At 32.4% G+C, this 20,619-nt stretch overlaps 2 protein-coding genes and 1 long non-coding RNA gene across 6 annotated transcripts; 2 read left to right on the plus strand and 1 right to left on the minus strand.

The window, feature by feature from the left end:
* Positions 1,293-3,238, plus strand: LOC104747311. The gene is made up of 4 exons (XM_010468932.2): positions 1,293-1,454; positions 1,735-1,936; positions 2,448-2,715; positions 2,835-3,238. The coding sequence occupies exons 2-4, from the start codon at positions 1,768-1,770 to the stop codon at positions 3,082-3,084; spliced, it is 687 nt and encodes a 228-aa protein (XP_010467234.1). The 5' UTR covers positions 1,293-1,454; positions 1,735-1,767; the 3' UTR covers positions 3,085-3,238.
* On the minus strand, positions 3,888-7,040 carry LOC104747312 (DUF21 domain-containing protein At2g14520). Of its 4 annotated transcripts, none has more exons than XM_010468935.2 (11): positions 6,538-7,040; positions 6,141-6,217; positions 5,961-6,044; positions 5,758-5,871; positions 5,517-5,603; positions 5,238-5,383; positions 5,074-5,161; positions 4,871-4,944; positions 4,661-4,767; positions 4,295-4,560; positions 3,888-4,210 (listed from the first exon to the last, which is right to left on the minus strand). In XM_010468935.2, the coding sequence occupies exons 1-11, from the start codon at positions 6,713-6,715 to the stop codon at positions 4,166-4,168; spliced, it is 1,266 nt and encodes a 421-aa protein (XP_010467237.1). In that variant the 5' UTR covers positions 6,716-7,040; the 3' UTR covers positions 3,888-4,165. The 4 variants fall into 4 exon arrangements, with proteins under 4 accessions (XP_010467237.1, XP_019092075.1, XP_010467235.1 ...); XM_019236530.1 differs by having other exon boundaries at positions 3,889-4,210; positions 5,244-5,383; XM_010468933.2 differs by having other exon boundaries at positions 3,889-4,210; positions 4,643-4,767.
* Positions 14,864-17,574, plus strand: LOC104747313. The gene is made up of 5 exons (XR_761126.2): positions 14,864-15,028; positions 15,139-15,217; positions 15,773-15,877; positions 16,702-16,758; positions 17,228-17,574. It is a non-coding gene; the product is annotated as an uncharacterized LOC104747313 (long non-coding RNA).

Here is a 20,619-nt window from a genome sequence, read left to right on the forward strand (position 1 = left end):
GCTTCAGCAACTGATTTCCTGACTTTCTCAATCTTAAGGGCTTTTTCTTCTTCAGTAGCTAACCTCAGATACTGCCTCATATCTTCAAGAACATCTGGAGCAATTTTTGGTCTTCCTAGGATTGGATGAAGACCCACTTGATCCTCCCACCAAACAGGGGATCATCCTCCTTGATGACCAATTCCGGCTTGACCTTATCAACCTTTCGACCCAACGTTTTGTCAATAAGCTGATCTTGAAGTTTCTTGTGAAGTAGGGGACAATCCTCATCTATATGGGTGAGTCTTTGGCAGTTGTAGCATCTTTTCTGCACCCTCTCATAGAAGAAGAAAATCGTTGTAGATAATCCTTTCGGCAGATTGATGACCTTTGATTTTCGGAGTGGCTTCGAGACATCAAAGCGAACTTTGACACAGACAAAATCTTTGTTCTGAGGTTTGTCTGGATCGAAGAAAACTTCCAGGACTTGACCTACCAACTCACCTAGTAGAGTAATTGCTTCTTTCGTATAATAGTTGATAGGAATATTTCTTATTTGCACCCAGAGAGGAAGAAATTGAAGAGAGTCCGGAGGAGGATATTCCGACCACCTTTCCAAAGCCAGTCCCCATTCATCTTAAGACTGAAAACCTTTCTCCAAGACTTCAATCAAATCGTGTTCCTCCTTAAAGATAAATTGGAAGCGTTCCTTTGACAGAGCTACCCCGCGAACTCTTCCTATTTTCTGCCATTTCCTTGGCATATTGAAAATCAAACTAGACATACTCTGACTCTTGGGATTCAGAAGTCTACCAATTAGGCTCAAAACATTATTCTCCCCAGAGCTGAGCTGTGGAAGATCCGGCATGTCAAACAGGACATCTTCTTCCTCGAGAGACATAGCTGTCATGGCTTTATCCATCGCAGCCGACATACTGATTAAAGTTTCTGAGAACTTAAATGACGAGATCTGAGAATTTTCAACACTAGAGATCTTAAAAAAGACTGTAGATTCCCAATACTAAATCCCCACCCGAACGAAGAAGGATTAATAGAGGAAAGGAGAGGAAAACCGAGAATTCAACACAAGTAGTTCTTGAAGGGAATAAGAACAAACCCTAGACGACAAAGGATTTTACCAAAAATGTCTAAAAACAGATGAAAACGGTGAGTTTCACACGAAGGGAAAGAGTTTTTCCAGACAATACTCTATTTTCTATAGATTGAGTAACTCTATCAGAAAAAAAGGATACTAAGCCCAAAAGAGGGATTTCTTTAGTGCAAGTTATGTATTTTTAAATGTTCTTTACATATATGTAAGAAAACTATCTCTGAACCGACAAATCAAATTGAACGAACACTAATAAGGCCCGGTTTGCTAAAGAAGCTTTCTCGGTGCTCGATTCAAATCGATTCGCCAACCACAATTCTTGCCTTGCAAATCTTCGCGACCCTGTGAAGCTTTGATTCGGCAGGTATTTTGATCCTACTGCAAATTTATTGCCTTTGAGTCCACAATTTCTCAAGCAATTAGGTTACTTGTGAAACCCTAGTTTAGATATCTCTGTTTTTTTTTTTATGATTCTTGCTCTCGAATCGAAATATCAAGTTTTTACACAAGTTTTGTGGTAGAAAGCTTTACAATTCTTGAATTGGACTCTCATTAGCTGTTGAGTCGTTTGTTTTTGTGAGATGCCCATAACGATTTAGGTAGAGAATAAACGTTTGAAACGGTGTGTATTCTTGTGATTACAGAGATTTAGGGAGGGGGTTTGTGTGGAGTTTAGAATGGATCTGGAAACTGAGAATCGAATAGCTTCAATTCTATTAAGGGAAGCAGCAGAATTGAGGAGACAAGCTGAGAAAGATGGTGTTAGAGCATATCTTGAGAAGCCTAATGTAAGGCATCGACCTAACTCAAGGTTTCTCAAAGCCACTGTTCTTAGTGTTCAGCAATGTATGCTTCTTTATTAACCCTTTCTTCATTTTATTTCCGTTGCATATGTTCGGTTCTAGTTTAAAGTTATATTTTTTTCTTCAAATTCTATTTTATGTGAACATACATTGGAAAGTATAGATTGCAACCAAATAACTCAAGTTATTGGAGACTGTTTAATCTATCTTTCCAATCTGCATCACTGTAGCATCACTGTACCCTTTTGGCATTTTTTGTTTCTTTGAAGCAGCAGCAATAGCTGCGGTTTCGGATGGGATTAGGTTCTTTGTTGGTTGATGAGAAGGTTGGTAAGATGTGACATTTTGGTGGTGGTTTATGGTTTAATTATTGATCCTCCGTAATAGTTTCTTGACTTGTTCACTAGTTTTTGGTTTGTCGGAAAAAGAAACATATGTCTGATAGTTTCATTTCTCGTTTACTAGAGTTTGTAAACTTATCTAGTACTTAATGTTGTTTCAAAGCTCGTTGTTTACTTTTTAACTCTTACGTGTTCTGTTCCTTGACCGTACAGCAAACAAAGCGGTAGAAACAAATGAGATGTGGAGGGTTCGGAAGAATGAGATTGAGCTAGAAGATGTAAGGCTCAAGAGGAAAGAAAGAGAGGAAAGCAGTAGTAGCCACATGAAGCAGAATGGTAGTTTCTTGAAAAGGAGTCTGGATAAGAGATGCAGCTCAGGTGATGAGAAAAAGGTTACGTGTACATCATCAAACGAGAGATGGTATTCAGAAGATGATGGAGGCTTACGAGATGATGAAATTGAAACTTTTCTCCACTCACGGTATGTCCTTTCACAGTCAACCTAGCAGCATCTTCTTTCATCTTTGAGTTTGCTAGCCTATCCTCCTCGTTCTCTTTCATGTATCCTAAAACGTCTTCTTAGTCTCCCGTAAATGACAGGAAAAAACGTGGCAGAGGCTCTGTCGGTCCTATGATGGATGAAACAGGCCCTTATCTTCCCGCCGAGAAGGGACAGTTGCAAAGTTCCGATACAGGAGAACGAAAGGTAGTTCTGGGCCCGGTTAGACCACCTTCACTGAGACAAGACTCAGATATTGAGCATGGTCAGAGAACAAGGAAGGAGTATACGAAGAAGCATAGTAAGAAGGACAAGAAAAAGGAAAAGAAGAGAAAACGAGACAGGCACTAGAAAGGTATTTGCATGATGTTCCTTGTGGAAGATATTTGTAGGATGAAATCTTTGTTCCTTTTGGTCCGAAAAATTTATAGATGGTTGTGATCCCCTGTTATATATTTTAACTATACGATGAATTTATTATATTTCATACAAAGTGGAACGCCCCTATGTCATAGAGTGCGAAGTAAGATCATTTGAGAGTCCAGCAAGTGTTTTCAAACAAACATAATAATAGTGAACAAGTAAAGATCATTTGAGAGTCCAGCAAGTGTTTTCAAACAAACATAATAATAGTGAACAAGTAAAGATCATTTGAGAGTCCAGCAAGTGTTTTCAAACAAACATAATAATAGTGAACTAGTATCTCTTTGGTTCGTCGCTCAGAATCATAGAAACAAATGACTAGTGACTAGACGCAGCAAAAGGTTTGTGCAAAATACTTCCCGAAAATAAAATGACTGTAATCATCTATCTATTCAACAATTGCTTCCAGCCCGGTTGAGAGTACAACTACAAATATTTAAAATATTATTTGATAAACTGGAATAGAAGAAGCTCTCACAATGTTCTCATGGTCTTGGATATTTTGATTAGCTTTCTCAAAGAGAAGATGACACAAGAAAAAGTCTCAGTCAAGTCCCAGGGAGAAACCATAGAGCATCCTTGAGCTTCATGTTGGAGAGCCTGGAGAAGCGTTTGAGGGTCTTGGTTTAAACTGTTAATATAGGATGCTCTATGGTTTCTCCCTGGAGTTTGAAAAATTACAAACTTTTCTTTTCTGCAACAGTTGAACACATTTTTCTAGTCGCAGATGCAGGGGATTATCTGCTTGGGGGAGTTTTGTTGTACGATATAAAAACATATATTAACAGTTCATGCTAGGAATATCTTTCTACCTGTTGTGCGAACAATTTGTAGATAAGGAAATAAACTATACCTAAGAAGCAGTGTTATAACATGACATATGATCTGACTTTTATATATATGACTCTTTCCAAGCAAAACTTGTCCCATGGAAACGGGATCTTCTGAGCTATAGCACCGTGTGTATATGGTTCAGACAACTAATATTGAGCACTCGAAGTTGTGGCTGTCACGAGTCTTCAAAATGATGATCCGTCTCATCGAATATCTCTTCCTACAGTCACATTCACAAACAAATGACAACTGAATTGAAATAAAATAATAGGACAACGTGAAGAGGTAATAGTTTGTTACTTACCTGCAAAAGTTCTTCAATGACATCTTCCATGGTAATGATACCAACAGCTTCTTCCTCCTCAGCTAGCTTTGGCAGCGGATGTTCGTCAAATTGCAAAATGTCAGCGTCATTATCTTTGGACCACCTCTTGCTCCTCGACCCTGCTTTAAACGAATTTGCTCGGTTTGGAAAACTTTTCCATTTCTGAAGTGATCTCCTTCTTGTTAACTTTTTTTCCTGTGGGGATCTCTCATTATCCACATCCACTCTGACTTCATTTACAGTCCCTATTCAAAGTAGAGAGGAAGTTATTAATCCATGTAAGAGATTTTCATCCCATTGTAACTCCCACGAAGAAAAACCAGTTACCGTTTGCAGCATCATTACTTGGTAATGGGTGGATTTTGTCACACTGTCTCACAACAACAGCCATGTGGCTATGTCCTTTCTGAAACTCGTTCAATATATCATATAGAGGTAAGGTTTCTGGAACTCTGGAGTGCATTGGAGAAAAACAAGAACGAGCAATCAAAAAGCATATTCAACAAGTCTTCAGTCGTTTACATTTGGTAATCAAATTCTAAATGGTAAAGTTACCTTGGGATTCTTCGTATCGTCACATTTTTTACTTGTATTTCTTCATCAGGGTTGATAGTCAATAAGTTCTTCACCTGATGATAAATTGAAGAGCCGTTAGTGGCAAATACAGGAGGACAATAATGTCAACAAAGGAGCAAATTAGTCTGCTTTGTTACTAAGATTCTTCAACTGCTTGAATGTATCGTGAGATGGAGATTTACCAAAACAAGTCCAATTATGTTGGTACGTTGCTCATAGTATACTGGAACTCTGCTATGACCTTTCTCAAGAATTAGATTCATCAAATCCCTGATGAAGGACAAAAGAAACTAAGTTTAGAATGACTCGGAGAATTAAGGAATCTATGCAGGGGGTTTGAACGAACCAAGACCTGTCTAGTTTTGCATTGATGTCAATCACAAAAGTATCAGAAATTGGCGTCATTGCATCTTTGGCCATTTTCCCAGATAGTTCAAGAGCTCCAGCAATGATAGTTGTCTCATCATGTGTTAAATCTCCTCCCTTTCCAGCCTGAAAGAATTGGGATGCTAAGTTATTCAGCTGACAACATAATGCAAAAAGCATAAATAGAAACATGTCATCATGGGGACAGACTGTTGCACACAACTCATAATTCGAGACATAAGAGATACCGAAGACATGCCTCATTTCCATGCAAATCCACAAGTGTTTTCAGTTCAGCTCTGCGGAAAAGGGCTACACGACCATGACCAAGTAGAAAGTCCAACAGCTGAAATATATACAGCAAAAAAACAAAAAAAAAAAGGAGCAACGATTGTATCAGGACAAAGACTCTATGTACAGGGCAATCACTCTTGGGAGTTGGGACCCTGCTGCATAACTAAAAAGCTCAATTTGGGATATTCGGGTGTGTAATCAATCACCTTACTGATCGGCCATGCGACTGGTAAGCATATCCAGACTAGGACACGGACAAACGGAGCCACTGTTGCACCAATTGCCAAACCATGACGAGAACAGACTGACTGAGGTATAATCTGCAGATGGGAGTTAAATCAACCATCAATTGTATTCACCATACACAGTGAAAATATTCAGGTAAATGATAAGTAAAACCAGAGCTCACCTCACCGAAGAGAAGAATCAATGTCACTGAAATCAGAATGGCACCCCAAGCCGTCACAAGAGCATCAAGGAAAATAGGAAGCGTCTGAAAACCAAAAGTTACAATAAGTAAGTACAAGAACATTGAAGAACCCTACAAAGTAAGTACATACCCCCAATTTTAAGTCCTAATACTCTATACCTCCATAGCAGCTGCATTGCAAATCAGTAAAGTGCAAAGCAAAAGATGCTGATTTTTCACAACTGGCAATATCTTTGCTGCATCAAAAGCCAAAACCCACTTGCAAATCATTAAGATAGTGAAACAAGACAACCAACGAAACAAAGTCATTGATGTAATCCAAAACTAAACATGCTAATATTAAACTTCAATACTAAATCCACAAGTTACAATTTAATATTCCTAGAACACAATCTAAACACAAATTAGGAAGTTAATTAAACAACTAAATCAGAGAGACTCGTGTCATTTACCAAACCAACAACACATGCGAGAGATTCTGATTCCCTTTAATAATTCCAAAATTAAAGCAAAACAAAAAAAAACAAAACTTTTTGAAGGTGAGAATCAAAATTACCAGCATGTATACGATCTGTGGGAGTGCCGGATTTAGCAAGAACCTCAAGATCAACGAGACTCATAGACATAAGACCCAAGGTAAGACCAGACATTAGTCCAGCGAACAAGACTAGTAACACTATCACAACTATGTGTATAAAGAAGTTGGTCTCGCAGCATTCATACTCCACCGCCATAGTTTCACCCAAAGAAAGAGAACCCAGAAATTAAAAACCCGAATCTTACGTCAACATCCTTCGAAATCACGTACGGACAAAAATACACCGTTTCGAAAGCTAAGAATGATAGTTAAAATCAGAATGAGATGAGCTCTGATTGTTCAAAAAGATTGTGATTTGTGACACAAGAAACACATAACAGACAAGAAAAAAACAGAGATTACGAAGAGAGAGATCTGAGTAAATTTTCAGTGAGTGGGAGACGAAAAAGGTGATGAAGAAGACACTTAAGAAAAAGAAAAAAAACACATTTTTTCTTGACGAAGCTTGGAGGAGATGGTTTGCGTGGCGAAAGACTAAGGGGGTTATTGGATGTATGATTTTGATGGATTTGGAAATTCGAACAAAAATCATGTGTTATTCAATTATTGATTTTAAAATACTTATCAAAATCATGTGTTATTGCTTCCATGATTTACAAATACTTTTTAAAATCCTCTGTTATTCATTTAATGATTTGTTTTTGGATTTCAAAATCCACGTTATGTTTTATATGGATTTGAATGGATTTGATAGTGTAAAATAGAATGATTGAAATCCAAGGATAAAACATGTTATTTCGAAATCCATCTGTTTTGGTTTCTAAAATTTACAATTCCATATAGATTTAGAAATCATCTCTCCAATGAGTTTTTTTGACATTTTTTTATTACAATGTGAAAAGGTTGTGATTGTGATTTAGTGGAATAACTAGTGATACCTTGTGTTACAGCATGAAATTATATATTTTGTTAGTTACTTTTTTTTTGTAATTTGTATTTTTGTAATGTAATTTTTTATTATTTTAACTTTTTTTTTTGTTTATATAGTGTTTATTTATATATTTGGGGTTATACAGTAAATTGGAAATCCAAGATATTGTACCTACGATAGTTCGCCCTAGCCGCTCGATTTCTCTCTGGCACAATCCCCGAGACATCCTCTTCCGGCGGCGTCGAGTTCGATCGGCGCCGCTAGGAAACTGCTTCTCCGCTCTCGTTTTCTCTGCTGCTATCTAAGCTTGTTCTCGATCTGTTTCTACGACGAATCCACCGGAGGTTCATCGAAGACTTTCTCAGCTACTCCGGCCACGTTTCAACTTCACCCTCCCCTTCCCCCTTTGTCACATCCGGTGGTTTATCCGGTGGGTTTACTCGGTGAGATGTTTCTCTCGAATTCCCAACCATCCATCGCCGGATCTGAGATCCCAAAAATCATCGATAATTTTGCGTCTCGCCTCTCTCAAGGACTCCCCTCGAAGTCAACCCCAACACCTCTCTGCTCCTTGGATTTAGATCCCCTCACCAAGTGTTTTACTTGGCCGAGCTTGGACAAGAGCTCTGTTTTGACGCCGGAGTCTTGCAAGCGATTGACGATGAACCGTGACCCAAATCTTGTACCTCAAAAACCCAGGTCTGTTCCAAATCTCTCTTTGTCTACCCATAGTATACCTTTGTGTCGATTCATGGTCTCAGTTGTCCGAAGACTGCAACTTGAACCTAATCAATCATGGTTGCTCTGTGGATACAAAGTATATTTGCGAACCCTGCCATTAGAACTATCTAGGGTCAGTATCTTTGATTGTGAAAGTTTAAAGAGGAACGACATTATGGCCTCGTCTCTATGGAGCGAAGGTTACCGGAATCCCTTTGATCTTTTCTCTTTGTTTTCCTTGTTTCCTGAACCCTCTCAAGCATTATTAAGCTGTCCTGAAACCGGAAAACCTTGGAAGTTCGGCATTATGACATCTTCTCCAAAGAGAGGAGGTTACCGAAGCCTTCCCAACCCTCTCCCCACATCTTCCCTGTGTCTCGAGCATTGTCAAGCGCAAATCAAAAAAACAAGGAAGTTTGTTCTCCATTGCAAAAATCTGAAGACACTCGGCATTATGACCCCATCTCCATGGAATGGTGGTTACCGGAACCTCTTCACACAAGCTATACCCGACCCTCAACCTCCACTCACCCTCCTCCTTGCTAATGAGCAGACCAACCCATCTCGTCTCTTGGCTTTGGAAATCCTCTCAACGTCCCAATGTCAACTGATAAGGACTATTTCCCATGATCCTGCTTTGTGCTTGAATATGGCATCAACTTCCCTTGAATTTGCTTGTGGTTTGGTGCATTATTGCCCAAGTCTCCAATATTTCTTGGATATGCTGTTGATTTATCTATCTTTTCATTGTGCTTCTTATTGTTGTACCAAGCTTTGCTTCGGAAAACTCTTAACCTATGTAATCTTTTGTCTTGTTGTTTGAATGAAAGCAAGATCTGTTTGTCCAAAAAAAAAAAAAAAACAGTAAATTGGAAATCCTAATAGAGTAAGTAGTTTGTAAAATGTAGCTTTTTACGGAAACATACACACTACAATATTGGATAGTAGTTTTGTAAGTAAATAGATACTCCACAATATCGGATAGTAATTTTGTAAGAGGATAGACATACCGCAATATCGAATAATAGTTTTGTAAGAGGATGAGTTTTTCTTTATTTTGGTTTGTCGTCAAAAGAGTAGAAGTTGCTTGTTAAATTTTAGTGTGAGATATTTCAATGGTTAGGAAACCATTGTATTTATAGTGAGATTAGGTATATTTAGGTTATCATTTAGAAGTTAATATTTGATATATCAAATCTCAGAAAATTGTAAAAAACCAATTTAATTTATAGTTTGATAAAAATACCTGTTTTAACAGGTTTAACTCAAACTTTTTTATATTTAAAAATTTTTAAGAGTAAAAATATTAATATTACTTAAATATTTTATAGACTTAAATATATTATAATTTCGATGGAGTTCAAATATTTATAATAATTTAAACATTCTATAAAAATTTAAACATTTATAATCTCTTAAACTTTTTTTAAAAAACGTAAATATATTATAATATGTTTACTTTTTAAAAGTTTAAATATGCTCAAATATAGAACCAAATTAAACTGTTAAATTTGGATACCTGATAAATCAAGCTTCCTGCTCATTTGTACTCAAAACATATTAGTCATATATTTATAGTGATTATGAACCATATTCCAAAATATTTAGTCAATGTGGGATATACAGTAAAAATCTATACTATTAAAGCAGAAGTACTCTCTAGAGTAAAAATGGACCATGACTTGGTTTTGGTAGGTTTTTCATTAAAAATGATTAGAGAATCACAAAATTTAATCTAATTAACCTATAGTTTCAATTTCTTTAAATGACGAAAATACCCTCGGTCGATCACTCAAAAAATTGCCGGGTCGGGACGCGGATCCTTACATATCCGACTACAGAAGGAAAAAAACCCGCAAATCTGTTTGTACTCCAGAATAATATTTTTCGGATCCAGTATATTATTTCATTCAAGATTAGTTATTTAAGATCCCAAACAGAGTTATTCGTTATAGGCAAACACTCTGATTTCATTTTCCTTTAAGGTATTTAAATGGAAACCGTAAATTTTAATTACCAAAAATTTGGATATTTCCTTAATTACCGAGATTTATCTTAACAGATAATCTTTTAAAAGGAATATTTAGTGATTCAGTTAAATCTTTAAAAACGAATATTCAAGTTACCAAATCTGACTAAATTGCTTGATTTCGGATATTATAATATTTCCTTAACAAAATTATAGTAATTAATTGTGAGTAGTATAGATAGAAAGAATTAAAAACGTAGAAATTATATATATGTAAAGTTGTAAACTAATTTACAAAAAAGGTGTACTGTATATCCCACATCGACTAAATATTTTGGAATATGGTTCATAATCACTATAAATATGTGACTAAAATGTTTTGATTACAAATGAGCAGGAAACTTGATTTATCAGGTATCCAAATTTAACAGTTTAATTTGGTTCTATATTTGAGAATATTTAAACTTTTAAAAAGTAAACATATTATAATATATATACGTTTTTTAAGAAGTTTAAGATATTATAAATATTTAAATTTTTATAGAATGTTTAAATTATTATAAATATTTGAACTCCGTCGAAAGTTTAAAATATTATAATATATTTAAAGTCTATAAAATATTTAAGTAATATTAATATTTTAATTCTGAAAAATTTAAAATATAAAATTTTTTTGAGTTAAATCCGTTAAAATATGTAATTTTTTCAAGCTATAAATTAAACCATGGAAGCAGAATGAGTCTATCCTCTTACAAAACTACTATCCAATATTGCGGAGTGTCTATTCTCTTACAAAACTACGTACTATCTACTATTGTGCTGTGTTTGTTTCCATGAAAAACTACTTTTTACAAACTACTTACTCTATTAGGATTTCCAATTTACTGTATAACCCCAAATATATAAATAAACACTATATAAACAAAGAAAATAAATCAAAATAAAAAACTATATTACAAAAAAACAAATTACAGAAAAAAATAACTAACAAAATATATAATCCCGTGCTGTAGCACGGGTATCACCTAGTTATAATATAGTAGTTATAACTTATAAGTTATATTCTTGTTTTCTGTAAATTAGTTTACAACTTTACATATATATAATTTCTGCATTTTTTATTCTTCCATCTATACTAATCATAATTAATTACTATAATTTTGTTAAGGAAATATTAAAAAATATAAACTAAATGATGATTTGTTTTTATTTAATTGTATTAAGTTGATTTGTTGTTTCTGTAAATATCATCTCACAATATAAAATCAAATCAAATAAGTTTACATATATATACATTTTCATATTTAATTTATTGATTGTTTTGTAAACAACAAAGTCACAATCCATAACTATTAAAGATTTCTCATTATTATTAATATTCGTAATAATTATAGGGATTAAGTATGGTAATAGGTAATATTTGATATTACTGAAGCCATTAAATACTCGGATACCAGTTTCCTTATTTATAGGGATTATACATCTGTTTGGCGACATAAATAATTATTTTTGAACCAAAACAACATACAAGATCCGAATATTATAAACCTGGAGTACAAACAAATCCGCGAGTTTTATTTCTTCTATTTCCGGGTTAAAGAGGATTCACGTCCCGACCCGGTCGTAATTAAGTGGTCGAGCAAGAAGTATAATGGTCATATAGATAAATTGAAACTATAGGTTAATTTTATTAAATTAAGTGATTCTCTAATCATTTTTAATGAAAAACGTACCAAAACAAAGTCATGGTCCAATTTGAGTCTAGTAAGTACTTCTGCTTTAATAGTATAGACTAGATTAAGATCCGTGCTAGAGCACGGGTTGAAATAATTTATGTTATTATTTTTAAAGTTTTTTTTGGATAAAACATTATGCAATAAAATCATATGCTAAATATGAAGACTTGAAAAAAAAACAAATATTTTGTAAGTTTTATATTGTTAATGATTCTAGATAAGTATATGTGCTATAATACTGGTTAAATTTTATTTCGTAATCTATCTTGTAACCCACTATTTAACTTGTAACCAATCAATCTATCAATTTCGTAATCTATCTTTGGTTAACGTTGTGGATTATCGATAAAATCTGTGGAAAATAAATTTGTAATATTGTGTTTAAAGATTTTTGGAAACAACGTGGTAGAGGACTAAAATCTTCCAAAAATACAGTTTGGAATATCCATGATTTAATTTGTTACCATTAATATACCAATTATCAATTTGGAATATCCATAATATTTAGGTGTAACTATTAATATTAATATATGGATTAATCTATAATCTATCTATAACTTATTTGTAACCATTTATTAAAAATATAAAGTCTACAAAACTATTTTGTGTACTTAATAAAAGGGGATTGTTATAACAAAAAGTCATGAGGGCAATAATTATAGTGTAATTACAATCTCTAATGAGACCATGAACCATATAAATACCCAAGAGTTTTTTTTCCCTGTCTGTTGATTAAATGTGAACAGAGAACAAAAAATAACTTACCTTAATTTGAAACTATAACCTTTTACTTGGGGGCAATAACAAGTTTTTTTTCATCGTTAATTAAAAGATTTTCTTCAATTAATTAAAATTTAAATAGTTTACGGAAAATAAGAAATGATGTTTCAAAAAAAAAAGAATGAAACACAACAAGAACTAGGTTCGGACCTGCACATATGTGCGGAGTTATGTTTGCGTAAATAATTTTAAAATTAAATTTTTTTCACTTAAACCTCTACTCAAATCTGCATGTGTGATATTTATAAGAAAAAATTAAGATATAATTTAGTTAAGTGATGTTATGTGTATATTATTGTAAACTAATCCAAATATTTCCATCGATTTGTTTAAGAATGTTAAATCAAATTTGGATTTGATTTCAGTTTCATTTATTTCATGTTTTTAACCTATGTATATATATATATATATAAAAAAACCTATATATAAATATTTTGGAACGGGATCCTCATCTTATCCTTTATTCGTCAAAAAATATTTGTACATATAATTTTTTAGTATAACATTTATAACTTATACTTATATTTGTCTAAATTCATCTTGATAAGCAAGCCAGTAAAATTAACATGAGGTAAGGGTTTTGCTATATTTTTTACCGTTGAGAATCCATCTTGCGAAACCCGCAGGGAAAATCTTGTTTATAGAAAAGACAATTTCGTCTCTCCTTAAAGTCCACATCACTTATAATATACACGATACACAGTATCTATACTATTAAAGCAGAAGTACTCTCTAGAGTAAAAATGGACCATGACTTGGTTTTGGTAGGTTTTTCATTAAAAATGATTAGAGAATCACAAAATTTAATCTAATTAACATATAGTTTTGATTTCATTAAATGATGAAAATACCCTCGGTCGATTACTTAAAAAATTGCCGGGTCGGGACGCGGATCTTTACATATCCGACTACAGAAAGAAAAAAATCCGCGGATCTGTTTGTACTCCAGAATAATATTTTTCGGATCCAGTATATTATTTCATTCAAGATTAGTTATTTAAGATCCCAAACAGAGTTATTCGTTATAGGCAAACACTCTGATTTCATTTTCCTTTAAGTTATTTAAATGAAAACCATAAATTTTAATTACCAAAAATTCGGATATTTCCTTAATTACCGAGATTGATCTTAACAGATAATCTTTTAAAATGAATATTTAGTGATTCAGTTAAAATCTTTAAAAACGAATATTCAAGTTACCAAATCTGACTAAATTGCTTGATTTCCGATATTATAATATTTCCTTAACAAAATTTTAGTAATTAATTGTGAGTAGTATAGATAGAAAGAATTAAAAACGCAGAAATTATATATATGTAAAGTTGTAAACTAATTTACAGAAAAGGTGTATATCCCACATCGACTAAATATTATGGAATATGGTTCATAATCACTATAAATATGTGACTAAAATGTTTTGAGTACAAATGAGCAGGAAGCTTGATTTATCAGGTATCCAAATTTAACAGTTTAATTTGGTTCTATATTTGAAAATATTTAAACTTTTAAAAAGTAAACATATTATAATATATTTACGTTTTTAAAAAAAGTTTAAGATATTATAAATATTTAAATTTTTTATACAATGTTTAAATTATTATAAATATTTGAACTCCGTCGAAAGTTTAAAATATTATAATATATTTAAAGTCTATAAAATATTTAAGTAATATTAATATTTTAATTCTTAAAAATTTAAAATATAAATTTTTTTTGAGTTAAATCCGTTAAAACATGTATTTTTATCAAACTATAAATTAAGCCATGGAAGCAGGGTGTGTCTATCCTCTTACAAAACTACTATCCGATATTGCGGAGTGTCTATTCTCTTACAAAACTACGTACTATCTACTATTGTGGTGTGTCTGTTTCCGTGAAAAACTACATTTTACAAACTACTTACTCTATTAGGATTTCCAATTTACTGTATAACCCCAAATATACAAATAAATACTATATAAACAAAGAAAATAAATTAAAATAAAAAACTATATTACAAAAATACAAATTACAAAAAAAATAACTAACAAAATATATAATTCCGTGCTGTAGGACGGGTATCACCTAGTACTATTTAAACCATCTAGGAATTAGTATCAATCCATTACTATTAGTAATTAACTCTACCTTCACACTTACGACATAACATATATGTTTAACCAAGTTAAGCCCAATTACCAAATTCCCTGGCCAAGCCTAACAAATTTAACTCACCGAAACAAAACTTCACCTTTGTCCGACCAAAACAGTAACAAAAAAAAAGGATTAATATTTGTCGGGAATTTCTTTAACCTTCCTCGACCACATCATCATCATCAAATCCAATAGAACCATCAAACAACATTCAATTTCATCAAGAACTTACCGAATCTAGTGAGTACAACACTTTATGTGTTATTCAATTCCAGGATAAGCTATTGACCTTTTTTTTTTATTTGATCAAGTTTTGGGATTCTTATCAGGTGTATATTCTTCTTCTATAGATAGATTTTCAGGTTCTTGCAAAGTCGGATCGATTGCTCACGATCCACGTCCAAAGCCAAGCTCACCATCGTTGATCAGGTTCCTACAGTTTTCATATTCTCTGATTTTTCTGTAAGATGTAAATTAGATTACGGAAATAGGTTTGTAAAATTTTTTGGATCCAAGTGGGTTCTTAAATATTTAATAATCTGTAAAGAATTCTCAAAATTGTAACTATGATCACCTGATAGAAATCTAATTCGTGACTTCGTCATCTTAATTCTATTTCGCATACACAACATCATATGCTTTACTTGAATGAATCTAATTCGTGACTTCGTCATTATCACCAACTTCTTTTCTACGATTATTGAATGAATACACAACATCATATGCTTTTACTTCATACTTAATATATAGATTTCGATTCCCATGTTCTAGGTCTTAAATAAGTCATTTAGATTTCAACTTTTGTAGCTATAAAGACTGAAAAGTTTGCATTAGTCAATTGAGATAATGTTTCTTGCATTTTCGATCCTAGGTTCTGAACATAATATAAATGCGAGGCAACCAAAGGATAAACAATTTCTTTCTGTTTTTAAAACGATGAAAAGAACAACCTGTATTACAACATGTTTATTATCTTTTTGACAGATTAACAATGAAGTCAACAGTGACAAAAATTTATTGGTGTAAATCACAATATGAAGCAAAGAAAGAGAAGGATGTGCAAGCTCATGCCATTATGTTCAAATAGAGGTTAGTATTATTAATACTCTTTAACTTCTCATTTGCTTTATAACTGGTATTGATTTGACATATCAGTGTCTCAATACTCAAAATAGCAGACACTATTTAATCTAAAAACATAGTCAGAATAATCTACAAAATGAGGTTCTGGAACACTTTCAGAATTCATAGTCTAATTCTTCAGATTTTCCTTCTTAAAATATCTGGTCAACCTGTTTTAGAAAAACTCAGAAATTTATTTAACATGATTAGTGTACCTGCAATTATACAGAACATATTATAAAGCAAATGGTATACAATGACTACTGATGAAACAATGCAAGAATTTTGCTTAACCAAACCTGCAACCTTATAGTTATCATGTCCACTGTAGATGTTATATGTCTTGCTATGCTATACTTAAGAGAGTTGAGACCATCATTAGATATATATACTCTCTAAATATAAAAGTTTAAACTTCTGACCTTAAATTAGCTCAGAAGACAACTCTACAGGCTTCTCCTGCTATGACATTGTAGTTCTTAGCTTATTTAAATAGAATTAAGCAAAACAAAACAAATAATCAAAAATAAAAATATTCACCTTTAAACAGAACATCTAAACAGATAAAAAATCTGGAAAAGAAAAAGATTTAACATCTAAACAGAACATCGTGTTTTCTAGGATTGAACTGAAACTTGTTCAATTGTTGCTTCTTGATAGTTGTATGAATGAGAGTGCCCTTACAGAAATATAGTATATTGTTAGTAGCTGTTTAAATAAGAAAAGTTCAATTGATAATAGAGAAAGATATTAAAAACTTATTGACCCTGATCTTCCATGTTGTTTTGAAGGGCTTAATATCAGAGACATGAGTGATACCATCATTGGCGGCCATCTCTACTATTAAGGTGATTTTATGAAATATATTCAAGGTTTGATGTGTTTGGTTGTGTATGACGTTTAGTTTGGTATTTATAGAAGAAATGGAGGTGATTTGGTGCAATAGTAGAAATCACACAATCTTCTTGTGTATTATCTTCAATTAGTCAAATATTCTACGTAATCAATTTAAGATTTTCAGTTTATGTTTTTCAATGGTAAGATTTTGTTAGTTTTGAAAATGATTTTGACTTGATATGTTATTATAGAGGATGTTTAGTTGTGGAAAGGATTAAGTTTCGGGTTTTTAATATAATTATGATTGTATTTCAATTATGGTTAGTTGCTGTAAACGGAATTTCTCGAATATTTTGCAAACTGTTTGTTTTAATGTCAAAGAGTGTTAATATGTTTGTTTCCTAATTCCCCGTGATATCGTATTTATTATGGTAAATAAACATATTTGTTTCCCTAATTATTTGGTGAATTTTCTCACAGGCATATGTAGAAGAATCTGTTTGGAAACGACTGTTCCTTAAACATGATCCGAATAAGGTTATACCTGACGATTCAGGATCCGTGTCTCTTGGCTTTATACTTTTACCACTTTGTCCTCGTTCAGTTTTTTTTCTTCTTTTTTGGTTTTTCAATCGTAGGGTAGTACATGTCATGTTTAGTTTTTGGTTTTTTTTTTTATCCCTAAGTGTGCTCCCTAATTAATAGTATAGATGTTGTTTTTCTTTTTAGTTTTAAATAGAGGGAAATTTGGGTTTTACTTCATGTTAGTTATTTACTCTTAACAAAACTAATGTGTGCTATAAGCAGAGAGATCATTTAAAGACATACTCAATTTGTTTCACAAAAAATATCATTTTGACACATTTTATGCAAATTAAAAAATATTAAAATATACATATATACTCTTATTTAATAAGTGATTAATAGATGAATTTAGTTATAGATTAAAGCAAAATTAAGAAATATAATGTAAAAATGCATTGGAAATGTAAAATAATACTTTTTGTGAAACAAAAATCTCTACTTATTATTTCGGAAGTACATGATTTTTTTCTAGACTATATAATAAATATATGGGTCATTAGTTGGTTATAAAATTAAAACACAAATAATTTAGACTGGTTTAAGTTATGTATCATTTGTATACTCATCATTTACGGGTCGACTTGATTATCGATTGATATCTAACTAAAATCTTTTGACTTGATTATCAATTGATATCTAACTAAAATCTTTTGACTTGATTATCGATCGATTGAATTAAATTATTCATCAAATAAAATCTTTTGATATCTAACTTACCATATTAATTTGTTACTTATCATTAGAATTCACCTCTCATCTTAATACATATGATTCTATTTTTGTGAAACAAATAAATTACCATATTATATATTACAATTAGAAAATAGCTTTATTTCTGGGTATACCATAAGTTGAGTTTTTAAAAATGAATATAAATTGTTCAATCTATAAATATTCAAGCTTTAGTAATATTATTCTTAAAAAAATATCTATTCAACTAAAATTTTGACTGAGTAACAGATCAAAATTTGAATATTTAAATCCAATTTCATATATTTTGTTTTGTTGAATTGTATGATTTTATATACTATAATAAACTTTTAAATAATTTAATTTAAAATATTTTAAAATAGTTTAAACTGATATTTTTTAAAATATCATAAATATTTAATAGATCAAAAAGTTAAAATTATAAACACTCTAATTTAATTTGTTACAGCATAGGTCAATAATATGTCATTATAATATGAAAGAATTTCAAGAAACCAAGTACAATAAAACAAAAAGTATAACATATATAAAATTACTCATAATATAACATCTCGCTTTTTAAAAACCAAATTTACAAAATATGTCTCATAATGACATTCAAGTCATGTTGTACAACATACATTATTGAAATAATTTGACATATATAAACTAATACAACATATTAAAATTTTATTTTAAAATATAAAATATACAAAATTCTTGTATAAAATGATATGCAATCCATGCTATAGCACATGTACTATTCTAATAAACCTCTAAAATGTCATTCTTTATGAAACAAAGAGTAGCAAAGGGATCCCAGTTTAGTAATGTTCTTCTATTCAACCAAACAAGTGTTTTTATAAGAAATTTAATTATAGGGATGGTTCATTTCATCTTCTAGATGTAATATCTTGATCAGGATGCAATTATCAACTCTTGTTCATTTCTTTCAAATTAAGAAATGCGTCCAGATGTAATAATTGGATGCAAATAAAACTCATCCAAAAAAACAATTGGATATTTTGGTTGAGTTTAAATCAAGAGTTTGGATGCAAAAAGTGCGTTTCAAATTTCAAGAATCTAAAATATCCTCATTTAACTATAACTTTAAATTAATTTTATTTTAGTAAAAGTTCTAAAATAATAGTTTTCAATCAAACTAACAAAAACCGTGAAATCTCGTTTCTCATGTCAAAACCACAAATTTTTTTTTTCCAACCAAACATTAATTAGAATACAACTCCAAAGATTGGTGGTCCAAATGAGCGGAAAAGAAGATAGTGAAAGTAATGATTTGGATGACAGAGTGCGACAATCCGCCTTTAGATTCGACGAGCGTGAAATCTTGAATAGAGAGAAGAGAGGAAAAGAAGCCCAAAGCAAATGGAAATCGTCTAGAAGAATATAAAATGCGAGCGAATCTCCAGAGGCTTGAATCATCGCAACAAGTTCTGCAGAATCCGTCTCAAAGCATTGACAAACAACTCCCGCTGCAAGGATACTCTCCATGGCCCAAAGAAGAGCTTCGAATTCCAAATTAAGCGGGGAAGGAATTTGTCTGAGACATCTAGCTCCCAACAGAAAAGTCTAATCATCACCATTACAACCCCACCATCTCAAACCTGAATTGAGGTCATCTATTGCAGGAGCCATCTATCTGACAATGGAATGCCTGACACTGAATTTCCGAAGGAACCAAAGAATCCAACGGTCCAGAGGTACCCGAGAAATCCACGGGCTGAGAATGTATATTTTTTCACTTATACCCTGATTAATAACTTCATCCGGCCCAAGCTGTGTGTCTTGAAAAACTTTTTTATTTCTATCCTTCCAGATCGACCATAATATCCAAGGTAACTGAAGATGATCATTCTAGGTTTTTGCTTGTGGTAGACCCCTCCAATAGATGAAATTAAAATTCGAATATACAGACACATAAGGATAACCCTCTGGTGAAACCTGAATTAGAGACAACTCCCAAGTTAGATGCGAACTTGGTTAATTGACTCAACCGCATACTCACATCTTTTACACCAAGTGTCACACTAAACACCTCTATGAGCTAAGTGATCCATTATTGGAAGAGTACCAGATGCAATTTGACCAAAAAAAATGTTTCATTTTAGGTGGAACGTGAAGCTTCCATGCATGAGATATTAAAGATGTACATGTTGGGCCATATGTAACCTCTTCCACCATCTCCCTTGCCAACCCATAACCTAATTTCAACGAAAATTTTCCGGATCGTGTATAATGCCATACCAACCGATCTGGCTTAAAAGACTTGTTTATGGCCATACTCTGGATAATCTGAATATCCTTGGCATCCATAAACTCCTGAAGGATACGTAAGTGTCACTCCCTAGTGATCAGATCAATTAAGTGATTAACCATTAAATTTGGATATAATATCCTACCCCTACCATTCGCAAGGCGAGGGTGTTTATCAGGAATTCAAGGATCACGCCTTACCAAATATTATAACCATATCCCACCGTCCACCTTGCACCACACTCTACTAAATGTTTAGTCATGAAAATACAGTTCCAACTAAAAGACGGTCAATGTAGCTTTTTGGCGAACAAAGATTATTT

Source organism: Camelina sativa, chromosome 15 (assembly GCF_000633955.1).
Source record: "Camelina sativa cultivar DH55 chromosome 15, Cs, whole genome shotgun sequence".
Taxonomy (NCBI): Eukaryota; Viridiplantae; Streptophyta; class Magnoliopsida; order Brassicales; family Brassicaceae; genus Camelina; species Camelina sativa.